Source organism: Lacerta agilis, chromosome 2, assembly GCF_009819535.1.
Source record: "Lacerta agilis isolate rLacAgi1 chromosome 2, rLacAgi1.pri, whole genome shotgun sequence".
NCBI classification, from domain to species: Eukaryota; Metazoa; Chordata; class Lepidosauria; order Squamata; family Lacertidae; genus Lacerta; species Lacerta agilis.
This window is the reverse complement of record NC_046313.1, coordinates 114,436,321-114,459,419: the sequence shown is the minus strand read 5'-3', so window position 1 is coordinate 114,459,419 and position 23,099 is coordinate 114,436,321. Positions and strand designations below refer to the sequence as shown.

General features: G+C 45.2%; 2 protein-coding genes across 2 annotated transcripts in view; one reads left to right on the top strand and one right to left on the bottom strand.

The window, feature by feature from the left end:
- Positions 1-23,099, bottom strand: part of LOC117042648 (zinc finger protein 260-like) — a 56,386-nt gene that overhangs the window by 8,363 nt on the left and 24,924 nt on the right. Inside the window, exon 4 of the mRNA XM_033142221.1 lies at positions 21,499-21,506. Coding sequence (XP_032998112.1) covers positions 21,499-21,506 — 8 coding nt within the window. The remainder of the gene's footprint in view (positions 1-21,498; positions 21,507-23,099) is intronic.
- Positions 12,696-18,406, top strand: LOC117042817 (tripartite motif-containing protein 52-like). The gene is given in 6 exon segments (XM_033142472.1): positions 12,696-13,053; positions 13,055-13,132; positions 14,945-15,039; positions 15,975-16,206; positions 17,375-17,397; positions 18,324-18,406. Coding segments are annotated over 4 exon segments (528 nt in total). The 5' UTR covers positions 12,696-12,705; the 3' UTR covers positions 15,982-16,206; positions 17,375-17,397; positions 18,324-18,406.

The window sequence follows — 23,099 nt, the reverse complement described above, 5'->3', positions numbered from 1 at the left end:
CCAATCTGCCAAGTGGAAAAATTCCTACCAGGCCCCCGACAAGGGCAGGCGACCAACCGAAGTCCAAAGCAAGGCCATAGGGTGAAACCTGCCTACAGGGAAGGGAGGGAGGGTGGGAGATCCGAGGAAGCGAGCCGAAAGGAGGTCTCTCGGCTCGCGCCTCTCCTTTTGAAAGGGAGCCCCCGGCCACGCCCCCAACCGGCTGATTGGCCGGTTGCCTGCTGACGCGGCCGGGGACTCCTCCGAGCAGCGAGGGACAAAGTCCCCCGCCCACAGGAAGTGGGGAGAGCGGCTCTGCGGTCCACCGCAACTCCTCCCCACGAGGAGGTGGAGCGGATTTTCTGGGCGCAGGAAAAGCAGAAGTCTTGAGGAGCCCAAAGAAACACTGAGCTGCTTTGTTACCCCTTTGGGGGCATTTTATGCTGCAGAGAATGGAAAATGGAATTTGCAATTTGGGGACTTCTGTGGAAGACAATTTGGGACAGTGCCCTGGTAGGATTATCCTGTAGGTTTACTTAGTCTGAATTGCACAATCTAACCTGGATTAAAATTAATAAATTATAATCTAAGACAAGAGATGGGGTGGAATCTTCTCTTGAACCCACAAACATGAAATTTTCCTAAAATGCTGGTGGATTTTTATAAGGATTTTAAAAAATAATTGCAAACAGATGTGGAAATGTAGAGAACTTGATATTGGAAAAATAAAAACTGTGAGAAACCAAAACTCTTTGGAGGCATTTTATGCTGCAGGTACCTTTTTTATTTCCAGTTGGAAAGTAGAAATTGAAATTTGGAGGCTTCTGTGGAAGACAATTTGGGACTGTGCCCTGGTAGGCTTTCTTACATCTGAGTTGCACAATCCAACCTGGATTACAATTAATAAATTATAATTTAAGACAAGAGATGGGGTGGAATCTTCTCTTGAACCAACAAACATGAAATTTCCCTAAAATCCTGGTGGATTTTTGTAAGGATTTTTTTTTGATGCAAACAGATGTGGAAATGTGGAGAAAAATTAATAATCTCAGATTGGAAAAATAAAAGTTTTGAGAAACTGAAACTGGCTGAATCAGCTATCCCTGAGGGCCAGGGTCTGAGGGGTCTTCCTAGTGTGGCCTGTGGTGTTCAATGAATTCCCTTGTTTTCCCCCCTCTAGGATGTGAGAAGCACCTTGCAGAGGTAAGTGGATCTGGCTCATTTTCATTAGCATCACTTCATGAGGCCGGGATGCAAGAACCTCAAACATGGCCCTCCAGGGGCTGCAGGGGGGACAATGTAGGACTCACTCCCTGCTGCATCTCACAGGAAAACAGAAACTTGTACCACCCCAATTCTCCCCAATGGATTACCGCCATTTCCTTTGTGAAGTTTGGTTTTACTTTTGTAATGTGTATAATATGTTTTGTATTGGCCTCAATGTCCTTTTGAAGAATCATTACATTTGGTTGTGCACCTGTGGAAGATCTGTCTCAACTTCTGCAAAAATCTGGTTACAGGTGGGTAGCCGTGTTGGTCTGCCATAGTCAAAACAAAATCGAAAGTTCTTTCTAGTAGCACCTTAGAGACCAACTGAGTTTGTTCCTGGTATGAGCATGCACACGAAAGCTCATACCAGGAACAAACTCAGTTGGTCTCTAAGGTGCTACTAGAAAGAACTTTCGATTTGTTTTGCAAAAATCTGATTCTTGATGTATCAAAGCAAGAGATCCCCAAGCTCCAGAAACAAATATTTTGAGTTTACTCAAGTGTCGCTACGAGAAGGCTGTTTTACTGGCACAGAACAAGGCAAAGTTACTTTCCTAGGAGCAATTATTCCCTTAGTTGTTTCCTTTTCGACTGACCAGTTCTGTCACTCTACAGCAAATACTCTGCCAGCCATCCCACCCTATCCCAAGCAAACACTTGCCCCATAGAGCATCTTAGGAGGGGGCAATTTCTCATGAAGGAGCAGGAATTGGCTGTATCCCTGACCATATTCCGCCTGCAGTAATTAACTTTAAAGTGTCACTCAGGTTCAGAGTAGAGGTTTTAAGGAACATTTCACGTTTCCCAACAGAAGTGAATCTCTTTTTCTTCCTCACACCTTCTCTGGGGACATCTAGAGAAAGCAAATGTGTGCTGTGCTGTCATCACCCTCAGACAAATCCTGTCCCTTGATACTCTATGATTCTGCTTCTTCTTTGAACTGACATCAGTGGGGAGACTCAGAGGCCTGGGGTCACTGTTTTGGCCCTTGGGGGGTCTGGCTGAGGAGTACGTAGTGAGGAAGAAACTCCCCACTCAGTGCCTGCCTGTCCCTCTAGGCTTTCCCCAGCCAGCTTCCTTCTTTCAATTCCTTTTTTCCCCTTTAACAGAAATTGTGGATTTGAATGGGCTGACTATGTTTTTCTTTTCACCAGGTATGAGAAAAGAGAGAGTCCAGGGAAGTCACTGGCTTTCCCTCCAGAGCTGAGGAACAGGATCTTGGAATCCTCTCATCTAAATCACCTTGTGGAGGATGCAATGAAACATTTGAAGGATAATGAAAAGTGGCTGTCAGGATTTCACACTGGGAATTCTATTCTTTCAGAACTGAACATGCCAGGCTCTTATTGGATGGAACTGAGTAACCCCAGGATACCTTCCTTCTCCCGGCTTCATTTCCTGTCCCACAGAATGGCCCATGTACATTGTGACGCTGGAGCTTGTAAAGAAAGCCTGATCCAGAGTGTAGAGCAAAGTCATGATTTTTTCATCCAATGTGCATCTGTTTGCAATTCTACGGAGTCTCCTTTTCCTTTTGGTTTCCCGTCTGCACAATCTGGGGTTGTCCTTTGGGAGGTTCTCCTGCTCTGAATGGAGTCAAAGGGCATTGAGGAGCCCCCAGTTTCCCCCTCTGCCTCCTCCTCAGGCTTCTTTCTCAACAGTGGAGCCAAGGCCTGAGCCATCTCCTCCTCAGACATCCCCCTGCAGCTCCCATATCTAGGGCTTCAGCCTTCAAGATCTCCTGAGGGTTCCCCCATTGAGGATGGAAGCAAGAGCACATGAGCCCCAAAGGGCACAATTCTGCTTGTTAACAATCGGAAAGATTTTTAAAAGGTTAGTGAGGAAGGGCTTCCTTTTGCATGAGTGCTCTGCCAATGCTTCCTCATCAACTTTCGCTTCTCCTTATGTTTCACAATTTTGGTTTTAATAATTTACCCCACTACTTTGCTTGGGGAAGATGTTAAGGCTGCCTCCATCGCCCCTCTGCCTCCTTTTTGTTGTAACGTGGGGATCGTGATTCAGCAAGTGATTTCAGCTCTGACATAGCAGGCAGGAGACAGCTTCTTCAGGTAACACTCTTTATTCAGACAAACAAGACTGGGGAACTGAGGAGAGAGATGCTACATTTATAGGGACAGAAGACTGGCTAGAAAGGATACATTTTGGAGGGAACAATCTCAAGCAATCACAAAGCTGCCTTTTGGTGGGAACCAATAGGACTGAGGATCCAAATGCAGCAACATAAATGAACCAATAGTTGCTGTTCCTTCTGGAACAGGAAGGCAGCTACTTTTCCCTAATACAGACACTAATAATACAGATATGATAACCCTTGAATCAATACACAACACTTTTACAGGATTCCTATTGCTCTGCCTTCCCTCCAGTCCAAGAATCTGGAGCTCAATTTCAGGGACAAAATTCAGAGACCACCAGGCTTCATGCTGAATATTTTTATTCTGCTATTTGTAAGCTTGCTTTATGATTGCTGAGTTTTGAAGCTTTAGTTATTTTCATACATTCTTACTATGGTTTTCTTGTTTTTAATTATTTTTTCTACAATTGTACCTCGGTTCTTGTATTTCATCCTTTCCAGGAGTCCGTTTGACTCCCGAAATGGTTTGAGAAACAAGGCACGGCTTCCGATTGGCTGGAGAAGCTTCCTGCAGATAGTCGGAAGCTGTGCTGGACGTTTGGCTTCCAAAAAAAGAATCCCTTCCATTTTTCTATCATTTGGGAGCCGAAATGCTCGAGTTCAAATGCGGTCGGCTTCTGAGGTTGCACTGTACTATTTAATAATTGTCGATTTCCGAGGCACGGCTCTTGCAACACTTACTTCCGGGTTTTTGATGTTCGGGAACCAAACCGTAAGGCATGGAGAATTATTGACAATTATGTCAGGTGGAAGAATGTTGGACTTACACTTTATATCTTTTTGCTTCCTCAGATGCTGTGTTATTCAGAAAACAGATTCAGAAAGGTATATTTCCAGGTAAGGAACAATTTAACAGGAGGGATGGGGACTGATATTTCATGGGTGTTGAACCGTCTGTCCTGCAGAGTTTGGGACCCCCATCAATGGTGTAACTCTGGGTAACACTCCTCTAGTGGTGTCTGGTTTCTTTGTCTGTCCCATGAATGAACTGGGAGGTGGTTTGAAGGCTTGGATTGGGGGCAGACCTTCTCCCTGAGAAGAACCTGCACACAAGTCTGAGTTTCACTCCTGCCTGTACACTATTATCCTGCTTTCCCCCTCGACTTTACAGATTTTGCTTTATTTTCCTAAAATTTATATACTGCTTGATTGTGGGGGAAAGCCTCAGAAGCTTCTGATATGTTACAAAAGCCCTTTAGGAGAATCCTGCAGGGTCAGTCCATCTTGTCGAGTTCTCATGTATAGGAAACCTCCCTTCCACAATCTGGAGAGGTTCTTTTGAGGCGTCTCGAGATTTGCTTGGATTTCACCCTCATGAAAGGGCATCTGCAAGCACCCAGTCCCTCCTCCACCTCCTGCCTGGCTGGTCTCCCACAATCTCCTCAGAGTTCCCACAGTTCTCATGAGATCAACCCCATTCCAGCTCTGCCAATTCTTCCTCTGCAATTTGGTTTGTCAGCATGCTTGGAAATTCTGGTTTCAACAGCTTTTTTCTTTTCTTTTCTTTTTTTTTTTTTTTAAATAAAATCTTTATTTTATTTCCAAATGGTTTACAAATTTTTACAAGTTTTACAAATACACATTACACACAATAATAAAAAAAACAGTTTACATTACAAACAATAAAGGAAAAGAAGGAAAGAGGAAAATACAGAGAAAGAAAAAAGTAAGAGGCCAAAGAAAGAAAGAAAGAAAGAAAAGCAGAAAAGAGAAAGAAAAGGAAAAGTAAATTATTGTTAAAGTTACAATAGTCAACTTCCATTGCTGCATTTCACTACCTACACTATCTGAACATTTTTGCCATTCTTCCCTTTAACATCAGAGTTACCATAAATCCACTTAAATGCTATTCTAAACATAACCAAAACCTTTCTCTAGATCCTTGTTTATTCAAATATTCATTAAAACAATTCCATTGGTCTTGAATTACCTTTTTTGGCTTTTGTTTTATTATATTAGTCAGCTTTGCCGATTCCAGATATTCCGCTAACTTACTCAGCCACTCTTTCTTAGTTGGGATGTAGTTATCCTTCCAATGTTGGGCTATTAATGTTCTCGCCGCGGTTGTCGCGTACAGGAAAAAATCCACTTTCTCTTTGGGTATTTCCCCATTAACTATTCCTAATAAGTATGATTCTGCTTTCTTACTATGTGCTGTTTTTATTATTTTTTTAATTTCTTCATGAATCATATTCCAATATTTTTTAATTGCGGGACACGTCCACCACATATGGAACAGTGTCCCGGTCATATTTTTACATCTCCAGCACTTGTCATTCTCTGATTTGTTTATTTTTGCAATCCTATCCGGTGACATGTACCATCTGTGGTGTAATTTCATAAAATTTTCTTTTAATTGATAAGACGCTGTAAAAAGAATATCCCTTGTCCAGAACCTCTTCCATTTATTATGTTCGATTTCATAGCCAAAGTCTCTTTCCCACTTTAGTATGTTTTCCCCTTTACTTTCTTGATCTAATTGGGTATTGATTAATATTTTGTATATTTTTGCTAATGTTTTTTGCTTACTCTGTAGAAATTCCTCTAGTTTCCCTGATTTATTTTCAAACCCTCTGTTTTTTAAATCCTTCCCAAAAGTCGCCTTTAATTGAAAATATTCAAGCCAACTCATTCCGTTCTCTTTTAAATTTTCATATTGTTTTAATGTTGGGCTTTCTTTCATTTCTACCACTAGTTCTTTGTATGTTGGCCATGATTTCCTTGCGTCATTTCTAAGTGTTGAGGTTGCTTCAACTGGGGATACCCACCATGGTGTTTTGCCTATAATTTTGTCTTTTGTTCTTTCCCAAATCTCCAGTAAGGCCTTTCTTACTAGGTGATTAGTAAATCTTTTGTTAACCTGTAATTTCCCGTACATTAGGTACCCGTGCCACCCATAGATCTTGTCCCAACCTTCTAATTCTAAGATCTCATTATTTTTTAGATTTATCCATTCTTTTAACCAACTCCAGCCTGCTGCTTCATAATAAGTTTTCAGCTTTTTTCCACCAGTTTACTTGGGGCAGATGTTAACCTTCCTTCAGCCCTCCAGTACGGATCCCCCTTTCATTTATGGATTTTGAATGATTGTATTACACCATGTTCTAGTATCGTTTAGCACTTCTGACTTCATCATGGAATAGTAGAGTTTGAAAGGATCCCAAGGATCATCTAGTCCAAACCCTTGCAATGCAGGTATCAAAGCTAAACATGTTAGTTGTTTTAATTCCTTAGGCCTACGGTTGTCGTCTTTGCAATTATTTGTGCTATGATTTAATATTTTGTTTGAAATAAGGAAACAACAGATGCTATGTTATGGTGATGGTATGTGGATTTGTGTTGTATTTTTATGCTGTGAACCACCTTGAAAGCTATGGATGAAGGGCAGTATAAAAATGTATTATTATTATTACTACTACTACTACTGCTACAGGGGGATACTTATCCCCTATCCCAACCCAGAGGTCCCCAAAGGCCAATTCCCACAGAGATTGTCAGAGGAAAGCAGCTTCTCTCCTCTCCTGCCTCCTCCAATTCTCCTCTCTTTCCCCTTCACTAACACAGAAGAGATGAGTAACAGGTTTACTGGGTGGTTTTTCCTCTTAGAAAATGCCTGGGTTGAGAGGAGGGCAGGAAAAATCAACATTGAATATAAGAAAGTGAAGGAAACTGATTTAAAAACCAACAAGGAAGATCTTTATTCTTATGAGAGTCTGCAAGGAGGAGTCCCAGTCTTGCATGCGATGCAAGGAAATCCCATTGATCTGAAAGGGGGTCTGTGTTTTTCGGGTTTTTCTTGGATCAGGATGTCCGTCTCTGCCTCTCGGCTGATTCTGCCTAATCTTCTCTTTCCCTCTTTTCTCCCCAACAGCAAATGTGACTCTGGATCCAGACACAGCCCATCCCAGGCTCATCCTTTCCAAAGATCGGAAAAGCATGAGATGGGGAGAGAAAGAACAATACCTGCCTGACCACCCTGAGAGATTCAGCTGCTATTTTTGTGTGTTGGGACGTGAGGGATTCACAGCAGGCAGACATTTCTGGGAAGTCAATGTGGAAAGTGGGAAATGCTGGGATGTGGGGGTCGCCAGGAAGTCTGTGAGGAGAAAGGGCTGCTTCTCCTTTAGGCCTGAGGAGGGGATTTGGGCTTTGGAGAAGTGGAGAGGCGATTACTGGGCCTGCACCTCCCCTGATTCCTCTCCTCTGTCCCTGAGTGAGGAGCCCAAGAGGATCCGGGTGACTCTGGACTATGAAGGGGGACGTGTGTCTTTTTCTGACGCTGACTCAGGAGCCGAACTCTACACGTTCTCAGGAGCCTCATTCTCAGGAGAGACCCTCCTCCCTTTCTTTTATCTGAGGGGAAATGAAACCCACCTCAGTATCTCCTGAGGAAACTAAATCTGCCCCTCAGGTCCAGCAGGAGTTTCTCTCCAGACCAGATTGACTGATATAAAAAACATTTACCATATATACTTGAGTATAAGCCTAGTTTTTCAGCACACTTTTTGTGCTTTAAAAGCTGCCTTCAGCTTATACTCAAGTCAACCATTCCTTAAGAAGTGTACAAGAACGGTGGTTCTTTACTCTCCCCAGTCAGCTTGTTCCATTCCTGAACTGCTCACATAAATGCAAACTTTAGACCCCAGAAGGCAGAAAGCCTATCAGTTAAGGAAGTATTAAAACCCCACAGGTGCTCACTTTCCCTGGCTCCTGCTTAAACAGGACAGGATCCCAGCCTTCTCTGTATAACACAAGGGAACATTGCGCTGTGAGTTAAACCACAGAGCCCTAGGGCTTGCTGATCAGAAGAATGGCGGTTCGAAACCCTGCGACGGGGTGAGTTCCACAGCAGCAAAGGAGGAAGAGGAAGGAGCAGCCCAAAGGGCTGCTTTGGGCTGCTCGTTCCTCCTCTACCACAGTGGCAAAGGCGAACCGGCTTTTACTTGAGTCAATAAGCTTTCCCACATTTTTGTAGGGAAATTAGGTGCCTCGGCTTATATTTAGGTCGACTTATACTCGAGTATATACGGTACCAACCAAGAGAACCTTGGGCAGTTTTTCAAGGGGACGATTGAAAGGATACAATACATTCAAAATCAGCAGAAATAACAAATACATTCAAAATCAGCAGAAATAACAAAACAAAAATGGGTTGCTGTTGCTTTGCATTTTCCTTCCTTTTCCCATAATTTCCTCTGCAGCTTACTTCTTAAAGACACAGTCACACTTTTAACAGTCCCAATAAATGATCTTTTCCTCACCTTCAGTCTTGTTTTCCTTCTGAGATGACTGATTTGGCAGAGCACGAGACTCTTAATCCCAGGGTTGTGGCTTTGAGCCCCACGTTGGGCAAACGTTTCCTGCGCTGCAGGGGGTGGGAATAGATGACCCTTAGGGGCACTTGCAACCCTGCGATTCTACCCAGATGGGAAGAAAACAAAAAAGAAATTGAACAACGCGTCAGCTTCAAATGCCCTCTGCAAATGCAGCCTGCCCATCTCCACACTTTGTCGGAAATAAACCTCATCGCAGTGAATGGGGTTTCTGCCCAATTAATGTGTTTAGGGTTGATGCTCCCCCAAGGAGTGTCTTTTCAGCACCAGGTACATCTGATTTCTCTCCTGGGATTCTAACAGCTAGAACAACAAATGCCTGTGGAACTGACCCCTCTCAAAGATCTGGTAGGACTCTCTCCAGCTCCACTATCAGGGCTACTGACTACTGACTGGTGCAGCCTGTTCTCCTTTTGCTGTGTTTCCCACGGGATGGTGGCCACCTCTCCTTGCTCCATCCCCTATATCAGTGGTTGGCAAACTAAGACCCGAGGCTCAAATCAGGCCCAATTGCCTTCAGGATCCGGCCCACGGACTGCCTGTGGATCAGCATGGGGATTCTGTTCATTCAGGCTGTCCCATTACTCCCCCCCCCCCATGCACCATTCAATTCCCCCCTCCCTCTCGCACACCGCGCTGCCACTGCCTCCCTCCCTCTTCCTGGCTTTTCCCTGCCCTGCCTAGAGGAGGAAGGGAGCTGGGCTGAGCTGGCTAAGTGCCGTTTTAAGCAGCCCCATTCCGGAGCCAGCCCTTTCGCGCTGCTCATCTTCCCGCTGCCGCCACCGCCCTGTTGCTCCTGCGGGCCAAAGAGCTGAGTTGACCAGCTGCCTCTGCCTACCCATGAGAAGCAGCAACAGTAGCAGTGGTGGTAGCAGCCCCCTGGGAAGGTAAGCGCAGGGGGTGGGGGTGGGGAGGAGGACAGCTTGCCCCCCTCACCTCTTCTATCAGCTCCCACTCACCCACCCCCGTGCAGCTTCTCTGGCCCACCACAAGTTCTGAGGGGCAGTGGGCCAGCCCGCAGCTAAAAAAAATTGCCGACCTCTGCCCTGTATGATGAAGAGAAGAAGAAGAGTTTGGATTTGATATTCCGCTTTATCACCACCCAAAGGAGTCTCAAAGTGGCTAACATTCCCTTTTCCCTTCCCTAACATTCTCCAACAAACACTCTGTGAGGTGAGTGAGGCTGAGAGACTTCAGAGAAGTGTGACTAGCCCAAGGGCACCCAGCAGCTGCATGTGGAGGAGCGGAGACGCGAACCCAGTTCACCAGATTACAAGTCCACCGCTCTTAACCACTACACCACACTGGCTCTCGATGATGACGGCAATGTTTCATAAGTTTCCCTCTGAGCCTCCACTCACCCCATGGAAGGACACAAAAGTGGCCCATTTGGTCCAGCGCCCAAGAGGGGCCACCCAGATACCTGTGGGAAACCTGCAAGCAGGACCAGAGTGTAAAACCTGCCTCCCCCCCCCCACAGCCTCCAGCATCGGAGATTTAGAAGCCTGCTGCCTCTGGACTGTGGAAGCAGAGCATAGACATTGTGCTGAAGAAGAAGAAGAAGAAGAAGAAGAAGAAGAAGAAGAAGAAGAAGAAGAGTTTGGATTTGATATCCCGCTTTTCACTACCCGAAGGAGTCTCAAAGCGGCTAACATTCTCCTTTCCCTTCCTCCCCCACAACAAACACTCTGTGAGGTGAGTGGGGCTGAGAGACTTCAAAGAAGTGTGACTTGCCCAAGGTCACCCAGCAGCTGCATGTGGAGGAGGGGAGACGCGAACCTGGTTCCCCAGATAACGAGTCTACCGCTCTTAACCACTACACCACACTGGCCATTCACAGCCTAGTGCTCCATGAATTTGTCCTCTTGTCCTCAGCTCAGTGGGTGGAGCATGATAGTCTTAATCTAAGCCCCCACAAGGGTCTGAGAGCAACACCCCTACTCCCCCCCCTCAGGATTCCCAATAACTGGGACTCAAAGGCACCTGCTGCCCCCAAAAGTGGAGGCCCCACATAGCCATTCCTGAATGCGTCTAGTCTTCTTCTAAAGCTAGCAAGTTGGTCACCTTCCCTGCCTCTTACAGTATGTGAAGGAGTTCCAGAGTTTTACTTTCTTTTGTCAGTCCGGAATCTTCCACCATCTGGGACTAAATGGACCTTTGGCCTGATCCAGCAAGGATCTCCTAATTTTCTTTGCCAAGTATGCAAAAAGAGAGTGGGGTCCTATTCCTCCCATTTGTGGAGTTCACACTTCCACATCTGTACAGTACAGTGTGAGTCACTGGGAGCTGCTCTTGTCAGTGTGGGTCTGTGGCTGTTCTTGTGCTGGGTCCCTGGCCTTGTTTGGGAACCATCAAGGCAAGATGTTTCATAATGGAATCTAGAATATTTGGGGAATTAACTTGGGCTGGGGTCTTGCTTCTTTTTTAAAAATAATAGCTATTCATCAACAAAACACAATCCATTTTGTTATCAACTGCAGCTGGTGCAACACAGAGATAGACGCTTCAGAATAAGCTTTCCTCCCACTCCATCCTTCCTCCCCATCATTTTTCTAATCGGATCACGCAGATCACCATCACGCAGATGGTGACTTCTGCCAGGTCCCTCGAGGTCAGTATTGCCTCCACTGACAGGCAGTGGCTCTGCAAGGTCTTCAGGCAGGGGTTCTTCCCAACCATGCCAGGGATGATGGGAGCTGTAGTCTTTGTGGGATGCTGTCAGTCAAATCCAACATTCTAAGGGAGGACCAACTGCCACTTTGTGTCAGTTAGTTTTGGTCTGTTGGTCGGTTAGGCTGCTGCTGCTTAAAGATGTGTTAAGAGACTAACTAATATAGTTTATCTAGCTTATATAAATTGTTTTGTAACCTAAATATGTACATAAATGAATCTGTCAGTAAATTACTTTATTATTTCAGTTATTAATCAGATTCATGTGTATCTTTATTTCGAGAGAGATATAGGGATTGACAATCAAGAAAAGGACGAAAGACTCAAACGAGTCAGCAAGCCGTTTGCCGCTGTGCGGGTTTAAATAAGGAAACGTTTGACTCGGCGACTATATTATATACAGTAAACGTTCCCACAATCTTAAGCAAACAGAGGGCACCAGGTTGGCAAGGCTGAAAATGTCTGTTTCTTTTTTCTTTTTTTTAAGAATTTATTAGATTTTCCAATTAAAAAACCAATTAAAGCCAATACATTATAATACATGGTTAAACATTCCAGACTCCCCCCCTCTCCCACCGAGGGGAGCAATACGCACCAAACCCCCCTCTCACAGAGGTAACAAAAAATCATTTTACATTTAACCACATACTTTCCAAAGCACAGCACGCTGACCCTCCTCCTGGGCCAGTCAATTAAATTCCAATCTTTATTCCTTTACAATGACTTCCTCAGTCCCCCCCCCCTTACTGATTTCCAAATATTACATAGTTCCAGCTTTATTTACCTTTAAACTCTAATTAAAATCCATCTCATCATTTTACCTATTAAACATTTCTCTACTTCCGCCTCAAAATACTTCTGTAATTTCTCATTATCTTAAACCAAAATGGTGAAAATGTCTGTTTCAATCTGAAGTTCTTTGCCAGCATGCTCAAACGGATTAAAGTTAGAATTAGCAACCAAACTTTTAGGAGTTTTCTTCGCGCTTGCTAAATCAGAACTCAGGTCCAGAGGCAGATGTTCTCCAATTCAAAAATGCCAAGGAAGGATATGAATGAAAATGTTGCAGTATGAATGCCACAACTTCCTAGGTAGGTATGTGTATTGTGTTTGTGTAATCAAAAGCATGCGAAGCAATCCAGAAGCATTATCTGCTATTTAGGAAACATTCAGCAAATGCAAAGACCTGGAGACGTTTCTTTAAAATAATTTTAAAAAAATAATAATCACGTGACCACTGAGTTATTTCCAGGAGAGGAAACTCCCAGGGGCTGAAAGCTGAGTCTGCGCAAGGGAGCCATGGCTGCTGCAGGGGTTCACATCCAGCGTCTCCGCGATGAAGCCACTTGCTCCATCTGCCTGGATTACTTCAAGGATCCAGTCACCATCCCAGAGTGTGGGCACAACTTCTGCCGATCCTGCTTGACCCAGTGCTGGGGGGAATCGGAGGCAGAGGCTTCCTGCCCTCAGTGCAGGAAAAGAGTCCAGAGAAGGAGCCTCATCCCCAACCGGCAACTGGCTAACTTTGTAGAAATAGCCCAGAATCTCTGTGTTCAAGGAGGAAAAGAAGAAGAAAGAAAAGGAGGAGTCTGCGAGGAGCACCAGGAGCCCCTGAAGCTCTTTTGCAAGGAGGATGAAGCCCCCATTCTGCGTGGTTTGTGACAAATCAAAGGAGCACAAACAGCACGAGGTGATTCCTCAGAAGGAGGCTTTCGAGGAATACAAGGTAGGAGATCTCTGGATCTTGAGGGGGAGAAATTGCTGTGGATTCTTCCTGGGAGGTTTTCTTTTTAATTCTGAGGTCCAAAGTAGGCATGGCATGAATTGGTGGTTGTTTATTAACTTAGAAGCAGCCAAGGGGAAGCCTGGGGGCTCCTGGGATGGCTGGGGAGGAGGGAGTTGAAGTCTTTCTCTCTGCCAGGGGACAAAGGGATCTTCCCTTGAAATACTCACAGCAGCTTCAAAGATTTGAACTGGGAACTTGGGAAGGAGAAGAAAGGGTTAACCTCATCCACATCCCCCAGCCAGGCTGCTTTGTACATATTAACAACACTACAAATTGTAAATTGCACACAAACAACTAAGTGCACGTCTCCTTGGCTAGCAGGATGATTCCTCAATGCCCTGCAAAGCAGATAGCAGCAAGGGGTCAGCTGGGGGGTGGGGTGGGGTGGGACTGGTGGTTAGGAATTGACCAGATGTGCAGGATCTCCCCCCTCAAGTATCTGTTTGGGAGTGGGGGTGGAAACACCTACTGGTGGGGAGCACGCTTATGGGGGGGCTGGGGGGCTGTGCAATGAGGTTTCAGTGGGGGAGGGGGTTGAGGATCTTCCCCTATCCCAAATGGCAAGGACTCAGTGGTTCAGAGTAGCATCTGCAAGACTAGGGGCAAATATGACTTTTTCATGGCAACTCGAATTGGACCTGTGCTTTTTATATACATATACATATACAGTGTTTTAATCTTTTTTTTTTTAAAAAATCACTTGTTCTACTACTTGTTCAGTCGTGTCGTCTCTTTGTGACCCCATGGACCAGAGCACGCCAGGCACCCTATCCTCCACTGCCTCCCGCAGTTTGGCCAAACTCATGCAGTCGCTTCGAGAAACACTGTCCAACCATCTCATCCTCTGTCGTCCCCTTCTATCATCCTCCGTTCTACTACAGTGGTGCAAAAATGCTCCTGTGCCATGCAATGCCAATAATGCCACAAAATAGTAATAATAATGAAATGAAGCTGGCCCCTTTTAACTGGCGGGGTGACCAGACAGCAATCTTCTGATGGAAGGAGGAGCTACTTAGGTGGATTCTGGCTGCAGCAAGAACTTATTTGGCCCAGAAACTGAAGAAGCTGCAGCACTTAAATCTCCCCTGGTGGTCTCTGGCTACTGCAGAGAAAATAACTGACGAATAGCAGAAAACCTGAATTGCCATTTGGCCCAATTAAGTGGCAAAGCAGTGGGGTCAAGAAGAAGGGTGGAAAAGCCCTAGGCTTGCAGAAGAGGGGTTTGGAATGGGTGAAGTTTTGAGAAGCTCTGGACTATCCTGGATCTTCACCTCTTGTGATATATTTATATGGGCTTATAGCCGCAATAAATTGCTGTCTGTCTGTCTCACCTCTTGGGCTGACCTCTCTATCTCTTTGATGCTAGACTGATACATCCCAGGTTGGATCCTGCCTTTGCCTCTTCCCACTTCTCCCTGGGCCTCAAGATGAGAAGTCAGGCTGGGACTCCCAAGGAGAGGAGAGGAGACTGAGAGAGCACTCTGCAAGGGAGGGTGTTAGAGAAAGGGTGAGAGGCTGCCAGCTCTGCAAGCAAGGGGTGACCTAACTGGGCTCTGGAGCCCCACAGGGGTGCCGCAGAAAGAATGTAGTTGGTCCAGGGAGCCATGGATCCAAAAAGGTTGAAAACCTCTGAACTTTTATTTCCTCCAGTAGATTCCTTTGCTATTATAGCAAGACCACTGGGCGCAAGAGCCAGTATGATTTCATCTCTTGTGTGTCTCAATCAAACCTGAATTTTCCTTTTCTTTTCAGGGAAAGATCTGTAGCCACCTGGAGATTCTCAGGAAAGAGAGAGGGGAAATTCTGGCCTATCAAGCAGATCTGGAGAAGGAATGCAAAACCTCCTTGTAAGTGGCTCTATTGTTACTAGACAGGGAACAAGCACTTGAGACCTCCAAGTATAGGGCAGTATATAAATTCAACAAAGAAAAGAAGGCCAGGACTGAGAAGTGATGGGTAAATCTGCCCATTTCAACTTCTTCCCATTTCTCCTTTTTCCATATTTGTTTTGTTTGTTTGTTCTGAAAATGAATCACATGTTAGGGTAACTACCCCCTTGTATAAATATTTTGATCTGTACTTACCCTCATAAATACATTTTTTGTGTGAATATTACCTGCTGGGCCAAGCTTAAGAATATCAGAGGTATGAATATCAAAGCTCTGTTTTGGTCTCCATATTTTTTCAGCAATAGCAAATTAATGGTAGGTAAGGAGTAATTAAGGAGTTAAGCTAATAGCAAATTAACGGTAGGCGTGCTCTGGTCCATGGGGTCACGAAGAGTCGGACACGACTGAACAACTGAACAACAACAACAAGTTCACCTTTGAATGCTGCTAAATTGTGTTTATTTCCATTGTTGTATTTTATGTGAATAGCAGTTCGGGAGAAGCCTTAGGACCTGTGTGCTGAAAGGGTGGATCCAGTTCAATCCAAATACTGATTTACCATAATATTACTAAATTATGTATTTCTAAATGTGCGCTCTTTAGGAAACTCAGGCTTAGAACTCTGGTTATGCCATGCCCCCAAAACATGCAGGGAACATCCATGGCTAGGGAAAAAGCTCCTTGCTATAGACAGTAGCCATCTGCAAAATAGAAGTCAACAGAAATAGCAATGGAGAGGGCCCTCCCTCAAAATAAATGTTTACTTCTTAGGCACTGGAGGTTTCATGTCTATGAAAAATCAGAAGTGCCCTCCCTGTGGAATTCTCATAATTCTCTTCCTGATGTTTTGAAGGCTGACTATTGTCCACACCGGACCTCCTTTTTTCTTGCAGAAATTAACAGAAACGGAGAGGCTGATGGCTGTGTTGAAGTTCAGACAACTGCACCAGTTCCTGGAAGAACAAGAAAAACATCTGCTGAATCACGTGGAAGAGGTGGAGAAGGAGATTGCAGGGAGAAGGGACGAGGAGCTGGCCAGACTCTCCAGGAAACTCTCCTCTCTTGAGAGGATCATCCAGGAGATGGAGGAGAAGCGTCAGCAGCCAGCGGAGTGAACTCCTGCAGGTAAGACGGTGGCAGGAATGGCCCAAGGCTCCAGGAAGAGGCTGCCTCCCGTCCTTTATGCGCCCCTTTTATATAGAAGGAGTGCAGGGGCTCAGATGATGGAGCCTGTAGTCAGGTTTATGATGGACAGGAAGACCCAAGAGACCTGGGATGCTTAACTCACCTGAATGCAAACTAGAGGTTCTTCAGTGTTCTTGATGGAACCGGAGGTCTGTTTTCTGCTCTTTGCTGATGATTTGTCTCCTAATGCCTTCCCACTAGGCAATGCTGCCTTCCTGCCCTGTGAGGGCTTCGCTGAGGATGCATTCAGGCCTCCTTCTGACATGAGCCAGTCTCTTGACCAAGCTTCTCTTCCAGTTCCCATCCATGACTTCTGGGTTGATTCCCTTCACAATGGATACAGATTGGCCCAAAATGGTGCTCAGTCACAGTGACCAAAGAACAAACTAGAGGGACTCATCCAGACTGCTGCTTGTCCACCCCTTTCCTCCAGGAAAACCTGCTATTTACTGCCGAATGATAGCAAACAGCCAGGTTTTCTCCAGAATTGACATTTGCTTCATGTTGCACTAAGGAGCAGGTTTTTCCTGAGGGAAAGCAGCAGGGCAAAGGCAAAACCACTTGGACCCGTGTTTTCTGGGCACAGGAAAAGCAGAAGTCTTGAGGAGCCCAAAGAAATACTGAGCTGATTTGTTACCCCTTTGGGGGCATTTATGCTGCAGAGAATGGAAAATTGAATTTGCAATTTGGGGACTTCTGTGGAAGACAATTTGGGACAGTGTCCTGGTAGGCTTTCTTACATATGAATTGCACAATCCAACCTGGATTAAAGTTAATAAATTATAATCGAAGACAAGAGATTGGGGTGGAATCTTCTCTTGAACTCACAGACGTGAGGTTTCCCTAAAATGCTGCTGAATTTTCATAAGGATTTTAAAAAACCATTGCAAACAGATGTGGAAATGTGGAGAACTTGATTTCAGAAAAATTAATAATTTCAAATTGGAAAAATAAAAGCTGTGAGAAACCAAAACTGGCTGATTCCACCATCGCTATACCCACACCTTGGCATGTGCCAGGCAGGCTGTTCCTCCACTCCAGGGTCTGAGGGGGTCTTCCTAGTGTGTCCTGTGGTGTGCAATGAATTCCCTTCTCTTTTCCCCTCTAGGATGTGAGAAGCACCTTGCAGAGGTAAGTGGATCTGGCTCATTTCCATTAACATCCCTCCATGAGGCCGGTGATGCAAGAACCTCAAACATGGCCTTCCAGGGGCTGCAGGGGGGACAATGTAGGACTCACTCCCTGCAGCATCTCACAGGAAAACAGGACCCCCCTCTTTGGAACTTGTAGCACCCCAGTTCTCCCCAATGAATTAACACCATTTCCTTTGTGAGGTTTGGTTTTACTTTTGTAATGTGTATAATTTGTTTTGTATCGGCCTGTACGTCCTTTTGAAGAATCATTACATTTGGTTGTGCACCTGTGGAAGATCTGTCTCAACTTCTGCAAAAATCTGATACTTGATGTATCAAAGCAAGAGATCCCCAAGCTCCAGAAACAAATATTTTGAGTTTACTCAAGTGTCCACTATGAGAAGCTGTTTTACTGGCACACAACAAGGCAAAGTTGCTTTCCTAGGGAGCAATTATTCCCTGAGTTGTTTCCTTCTCGACTGACCAGTTCAGTCACTGTACAGCAAACACTCTGCCGGCCGGCCCACCCTGTCCCAAGCAAACACCTGCCCCATAGAGCCCCTTAGGAGGGGGCAATTTCTCATGAAGGATTATAATCCTTCATGACGATATCCCTGACGATATTCCGGCTGCAGTATTTAAATTTAAGGTGTCACTCAGGTTCAGGGTAGAGGTTTTAAGGAACATTTCACTTTCCATGTGATTCTGCTTCTTCTTTGAGGAGACTCAGAGGCCTGTGGTTGCTGGTTTGGCCCTTGGGGGTCTGGCTGAGGAGTCCGTAGTGAGGAAGAAACTCCCCACTCAGTGCCTTGCCTGTCCCCTCCAGGCTTTCCCCAGCCAGCTTCCTTCTTTCAATTCCTTTCCTTTCCTTTAACAAGAATTGGTGGGTTTGAATGGGCTGACAATGTTTTTTCTTTTCACCAGGTATGAGAAAAGAGAGAGTCCAGAGAAGCCTCTGCCTTTCCCTCCAGAACTGAGGAACGGGATCTTGAAATCCTGTGATCAAAATCAACTTGTAGAGGAATGCCATGAAACAATGGAAAGGTAATGAAAAATGGTTGCCCAGGATTTGACTCTGGGAATTCTATTACTTCTTCAGAAGTGATCATGCCAGGCTCTTATTGCATGGAATTTGAGTAACCCCAGGATACCTTTCCTTCTTGGTGCTCCAGCCTTCATATCCTGCCCCCCAGAATGGCCCATGTATATTGTGACGCTGAATCCTGTAATAAAGCCTGAAACAGCGTGTAGAGCAAAGTCAGGATTTTTTCATCCAATGTCATCTGTTTACAATTCTACAGAACCTCCCTTTCCTTTTGGTTACCAGTCTACACAATCTGGGGTTTGTCCTTTGGGAGGTTCTCCTGCGCTGATGGAGTCAAAGGGCATTGAGGAGCCCCCAGTTCCCCCTCTGCCACCTCCTCAGGCTTCTTTCTCAGCAGTGGAGGCAAGGACTGAGCCGTCTCCTCCTCCTCAGACATCCCCCTGCAGCTCCCATATCTAGGGCTTCAGCCTTCAAGATCTCCTGAGAGTTCCCCCATTGAGGATGGAAGCAAGAGCACATGAGCCCCAAAGGGCACAATTCTGCTTGTTAACAGTCTGAAAGATTTGTAGGTTTGGGAGAAAGGACGTTCGACTTCCAAACGGTTGACTTCCGAGTTGCAGCTCTTGCAACACGTTTTTGACGTTCGGGAGCTGAAACGTATGGCAGCGGAGACTACCAATAACCAAGGTTTCACCGTACATTAATTTAAGGATGCTACGTTATGAAGTGTTACTTTTGTATGGAGATTTATTTCAGGTGGAAGAGTGTTCCCTTACACTTTAGATCTTTTTGCTTCCTCAGATGCCTCTGTTATTCAGAAAACAATTCAGAAAGGTAAATTTCCTGGGGAGCAAACATTTCACAGGGGGAGCAACAATTTCACAGGAGGATGGGGACTGATATTTCATTGTGTGTGAACGTCTGTTCTGCAGACTTTGGGACCCCCATCAATGGCGTAACTCTGGGAAACAGTCCTCTAGTGGTGTTTGGGTTCTTTGTATGTCCCATGAATGAACTGGGAGGGGGTTTGAAGGCTTGGATTGGGGCAGAGCTTGTCCCTGCAAAGAACCTGCACACCAGTCTTGAGTTCCATTCCTGCCCATAGACCATGATCCTGGGTTTCACCTCAGTTTTATAGATTTTGCTTTCTTTCATAAAATTTATATACTGCTTGTTTGTAGGAAAAAGTCTCAGAGCCTTACAATATCTTACAAAATCTCTTAAGGAGGATCCCGCAGGGTCAGTCCAATGTCCATCTTGTCGAGTTCTCATGTAGTACGGACCTCCCTTGCATTTTGTTTTCCCTCAACACAATCTGGAGAGTTTTCTTTTGGAGCTTCTCTAGATTTGCTTGGTTCTCCCCTCATGAAGTGTGTTAAAAAGTGCAGCCACAAGCACCCAGTCCCTCCCTCCGCCTCCTGCCCAGGCTGGTCTCCCAGCAGCAGAGCCAAGGCCTGAGCCGACTCTTCCTCAGAGTTTCAACCTCACCAGGCATTTCTTGACCTTCAAGCCATCGCAATCTCCTCAGTGTTTCCCACAGTTCTTATGAGATCAGCCCCATTTCCAGGAGGGAGGACTTCCTATTGCACGAAACCCTTGGAATTACAGAGTAAAGCTCTGCTGATTCTTCCTCAGCATGCTTGGAAATTCCAGTTTGAACAGCTTTCCCCACCAGTTTACTTGGGCAGATGTTACACCTTCCTCCAGCCATTCAATACAGATCACCATTTCATTTGTGGATTTTGAAAGATTGCATTCCACCATTTCAAGTATGGTTTAGCACTTCTGATTTCCCCATGGAATCATGGAATAGCAGAGTTTGAAATTAATCCCAAAGATCATCTAGTCCAACCCCCTGCAATGCAGGAATTACAGCTAAGCACGTTAGTTCTCTTAATTCCTTAGGCCTACAGTTGTCGTCTTTGCCATTATTTGTTCCATGATTTAATCTTTGTTTGAATTAAGGAAACAACGGATGCTGTGTTATGGTGATGTTTTGTAAAAAGATTTTCTTTGAGCTATTGCAGTGTAGGACCATTAAGCCTCTCTTTTTGCTTCCTCAGATGTGCAGTCATTCAGAAATCTCCAGAGAGGTAAATTTTACATGGATACTCCAGTTAACGGGGGGGGGGGGACTAGTGTTTCATGGGGGGTCAAGAGTCTCTTCTGCACAGTTGAGAACCATCCACAGCTTGACTCTAGCTCTACTGTTTGTACCACAAAGGCAGAGAGGGTGGACTTGGAGGTGCAGAATGGGGAGAGAGAAACTTCCCAGAAGGATCAGACAGAGGAGGGAAGAGTTTTATTCCTGCCTAGAGAGAATTGGGTCGCTTTTCCATGGGACCTTTTCCAGGCCTGGTTGCCATATGTCCTCTTTTCCCCTGCCACATCCTCTATTTTCATGATTAAAATTTCTGCCCGGGCGGATTTTCAAAATTTGGCATAATGTCCCAAGTTGTTTTCTTTGGTTTTTTGGTTTACATGAGGCCCATGAATTTTTTTCCTAGTTTGCAGCACAGAATCACAACAGAGTGGCATCTTAAGCTAGCAAAAATTCCTTCCCTTGTGGCTGAACTAAAAGGATGCTGGTTCAGCTACAGGATTTTGGAGAAGGAGTTCGGGAGAGCAAGAGTTAACATCCCCCTGCCCTTAAGGTTGAGTCCATATGTACATGTTTAACAGTTTAATAAATTGTTCTGTGTACACTTATGTTCACAAAGAGGTGAACATGAGCCCAAATACTTTCATGTGACAAGCGAGGGAGCAATATGAATTATTATTATTATTATTATTATTATTATTATTTTGTTGAAAGTTAAGAGTATTGCTATTAGCAATGTATCACAACTTCTATAGCCTACATAGAAGTAAAAGTTGGCAAATGTGTCCTCTTTCTTGCTCTTCAAAATAACCCTACACTTGCCTATCATGACTGTCTTAGCCCCTGACTGGTGACCTTCTGAGTTATTCCCCCTTTCCCTCAGGGAACTAGTCTTATGGTATATATTAAATCCCAAAGAGAAGCATGGAATAAGCAGTCCTTTGTACAATCGCCCTGCCACCTACCTCCTCTTCTCTGGTGGCAAGGCCTAAACTTCCAAGATGGTAGGGAGGAAGGCGAGGAGAGACCCAGTGGGTGAGAGAGATGGAGGGCAGGAATAAACAGGCTCCCCACTTAACACGGTTTTCAGTTGTGGGCACGAGGGCCCAGAACGTGACCCCCACGAAAGCGAGGGGGCACCTATATGTGTTTTTATGTTGTCTTTCTATGCTGTGAACCACACAGAGATCTATAGATGAAGGGCAGTATGCAAATGTAATTAATTTGTTGTTGTTCTTAGAAAATGCCTGGGTTGAGAGGAGGGCAGGCACAATACACATTGAACATAAGAAAGTGGAGAAAATTGATTTAAAAACCAACAAGGAAGATATTTATTCTGATGAAAGTCTGCAAGGAGGAGTCTCAGTCTTGCATGCGAAGCAAAGAAATCCCACTGATCTGAAAGGGAATTTGGGGTTTGGGGGTGTTTTTTAGAATCAGGATGCCTGTCTCCGAATCTCCGCTGACTGCACAATCTTCTCTCTCTCTCTCATCTTCTCCCCAATAGCAAATGTGACTCTGGATCCAGACACAGCCCATTGCAGGCTCATCCTGTCAGTGGATCGGAAAGGCCTGAGATTGGGAGACAAAGAGCAATACCTGCCCAACAATCCTGAGAGATTCAGCTGCTATTTTTGTGTGTTGGGACATGAGGGATTCACAGCAGGCAGCCATTTCTGGGAAGTCACTGTGGGAGGTGGGGAAAGATGGGCTTTGGGGGTTGTCAGGAATTCTGTGAGGGGAAAGGGCCGCTTCTCCTTAAGGCCTGAGGAGGGGGTCTGGGCTGTGCAGAAGAGGGGAGGGGAGTACAAGGCCTTCACCTCCACTGATACCTTTTTTGTGTACCCGAGTCGGGATCCCAAGAGGATCCGGGTGACACTGGACTACGAAGGGGGACGTGTGTATTTTTCTGACACTGACTCAGGAGCCGCACTCTACACGTTCTCAGAAGCCTTGTTTTCTGGAGAAACCCTCTTCCCTTTCTTTTATCTGTGGGGAAGTGAAACTTACCTCAGTATCTCCTGAGGAGACTAAATCTGCCTCTCAGGCCCATAAAGAGTTTCTCTCCAGTCCAGAGTGACTGATATAAAAAAATATTTACCCACCAAGAGAACATTGGGCAGTTTTTCAAGGGCCCTTTGAGAAGATTCATTCCAGTCAAAATCAGCAAAATATAACAAAACAAAAGTGAGTTGCTTTTGCTTTGCATTTTCCTTCCTTTCCCCAGAATTTCCTCTGCAGCTTACTTCTTAAAGAGACAGTCACACTTTTAACAGTCCCAATAAATGATCTTTGTTTTCCTTTTGATATGTCTGATTTGGCAGAGGCTCTTAAATCCCTGGGTTGTGATGCTTATGGAGCTGACCCCTCTCAAAGATTTGTGAGCCTCCATTCAACACCTGCAAGGACACAAAAGTGGCCCATTTGGTCCAGTGCCCAAGAGGAGCTACCCAGACACCTGTGGGAAACCTGTAAGCAGGACCAGAGCATAGTCATTGTTCTTAAGAGCCATTAACAGCCTAGTGCTCCATGAATTTTGTCCCCTTGTCTTGTC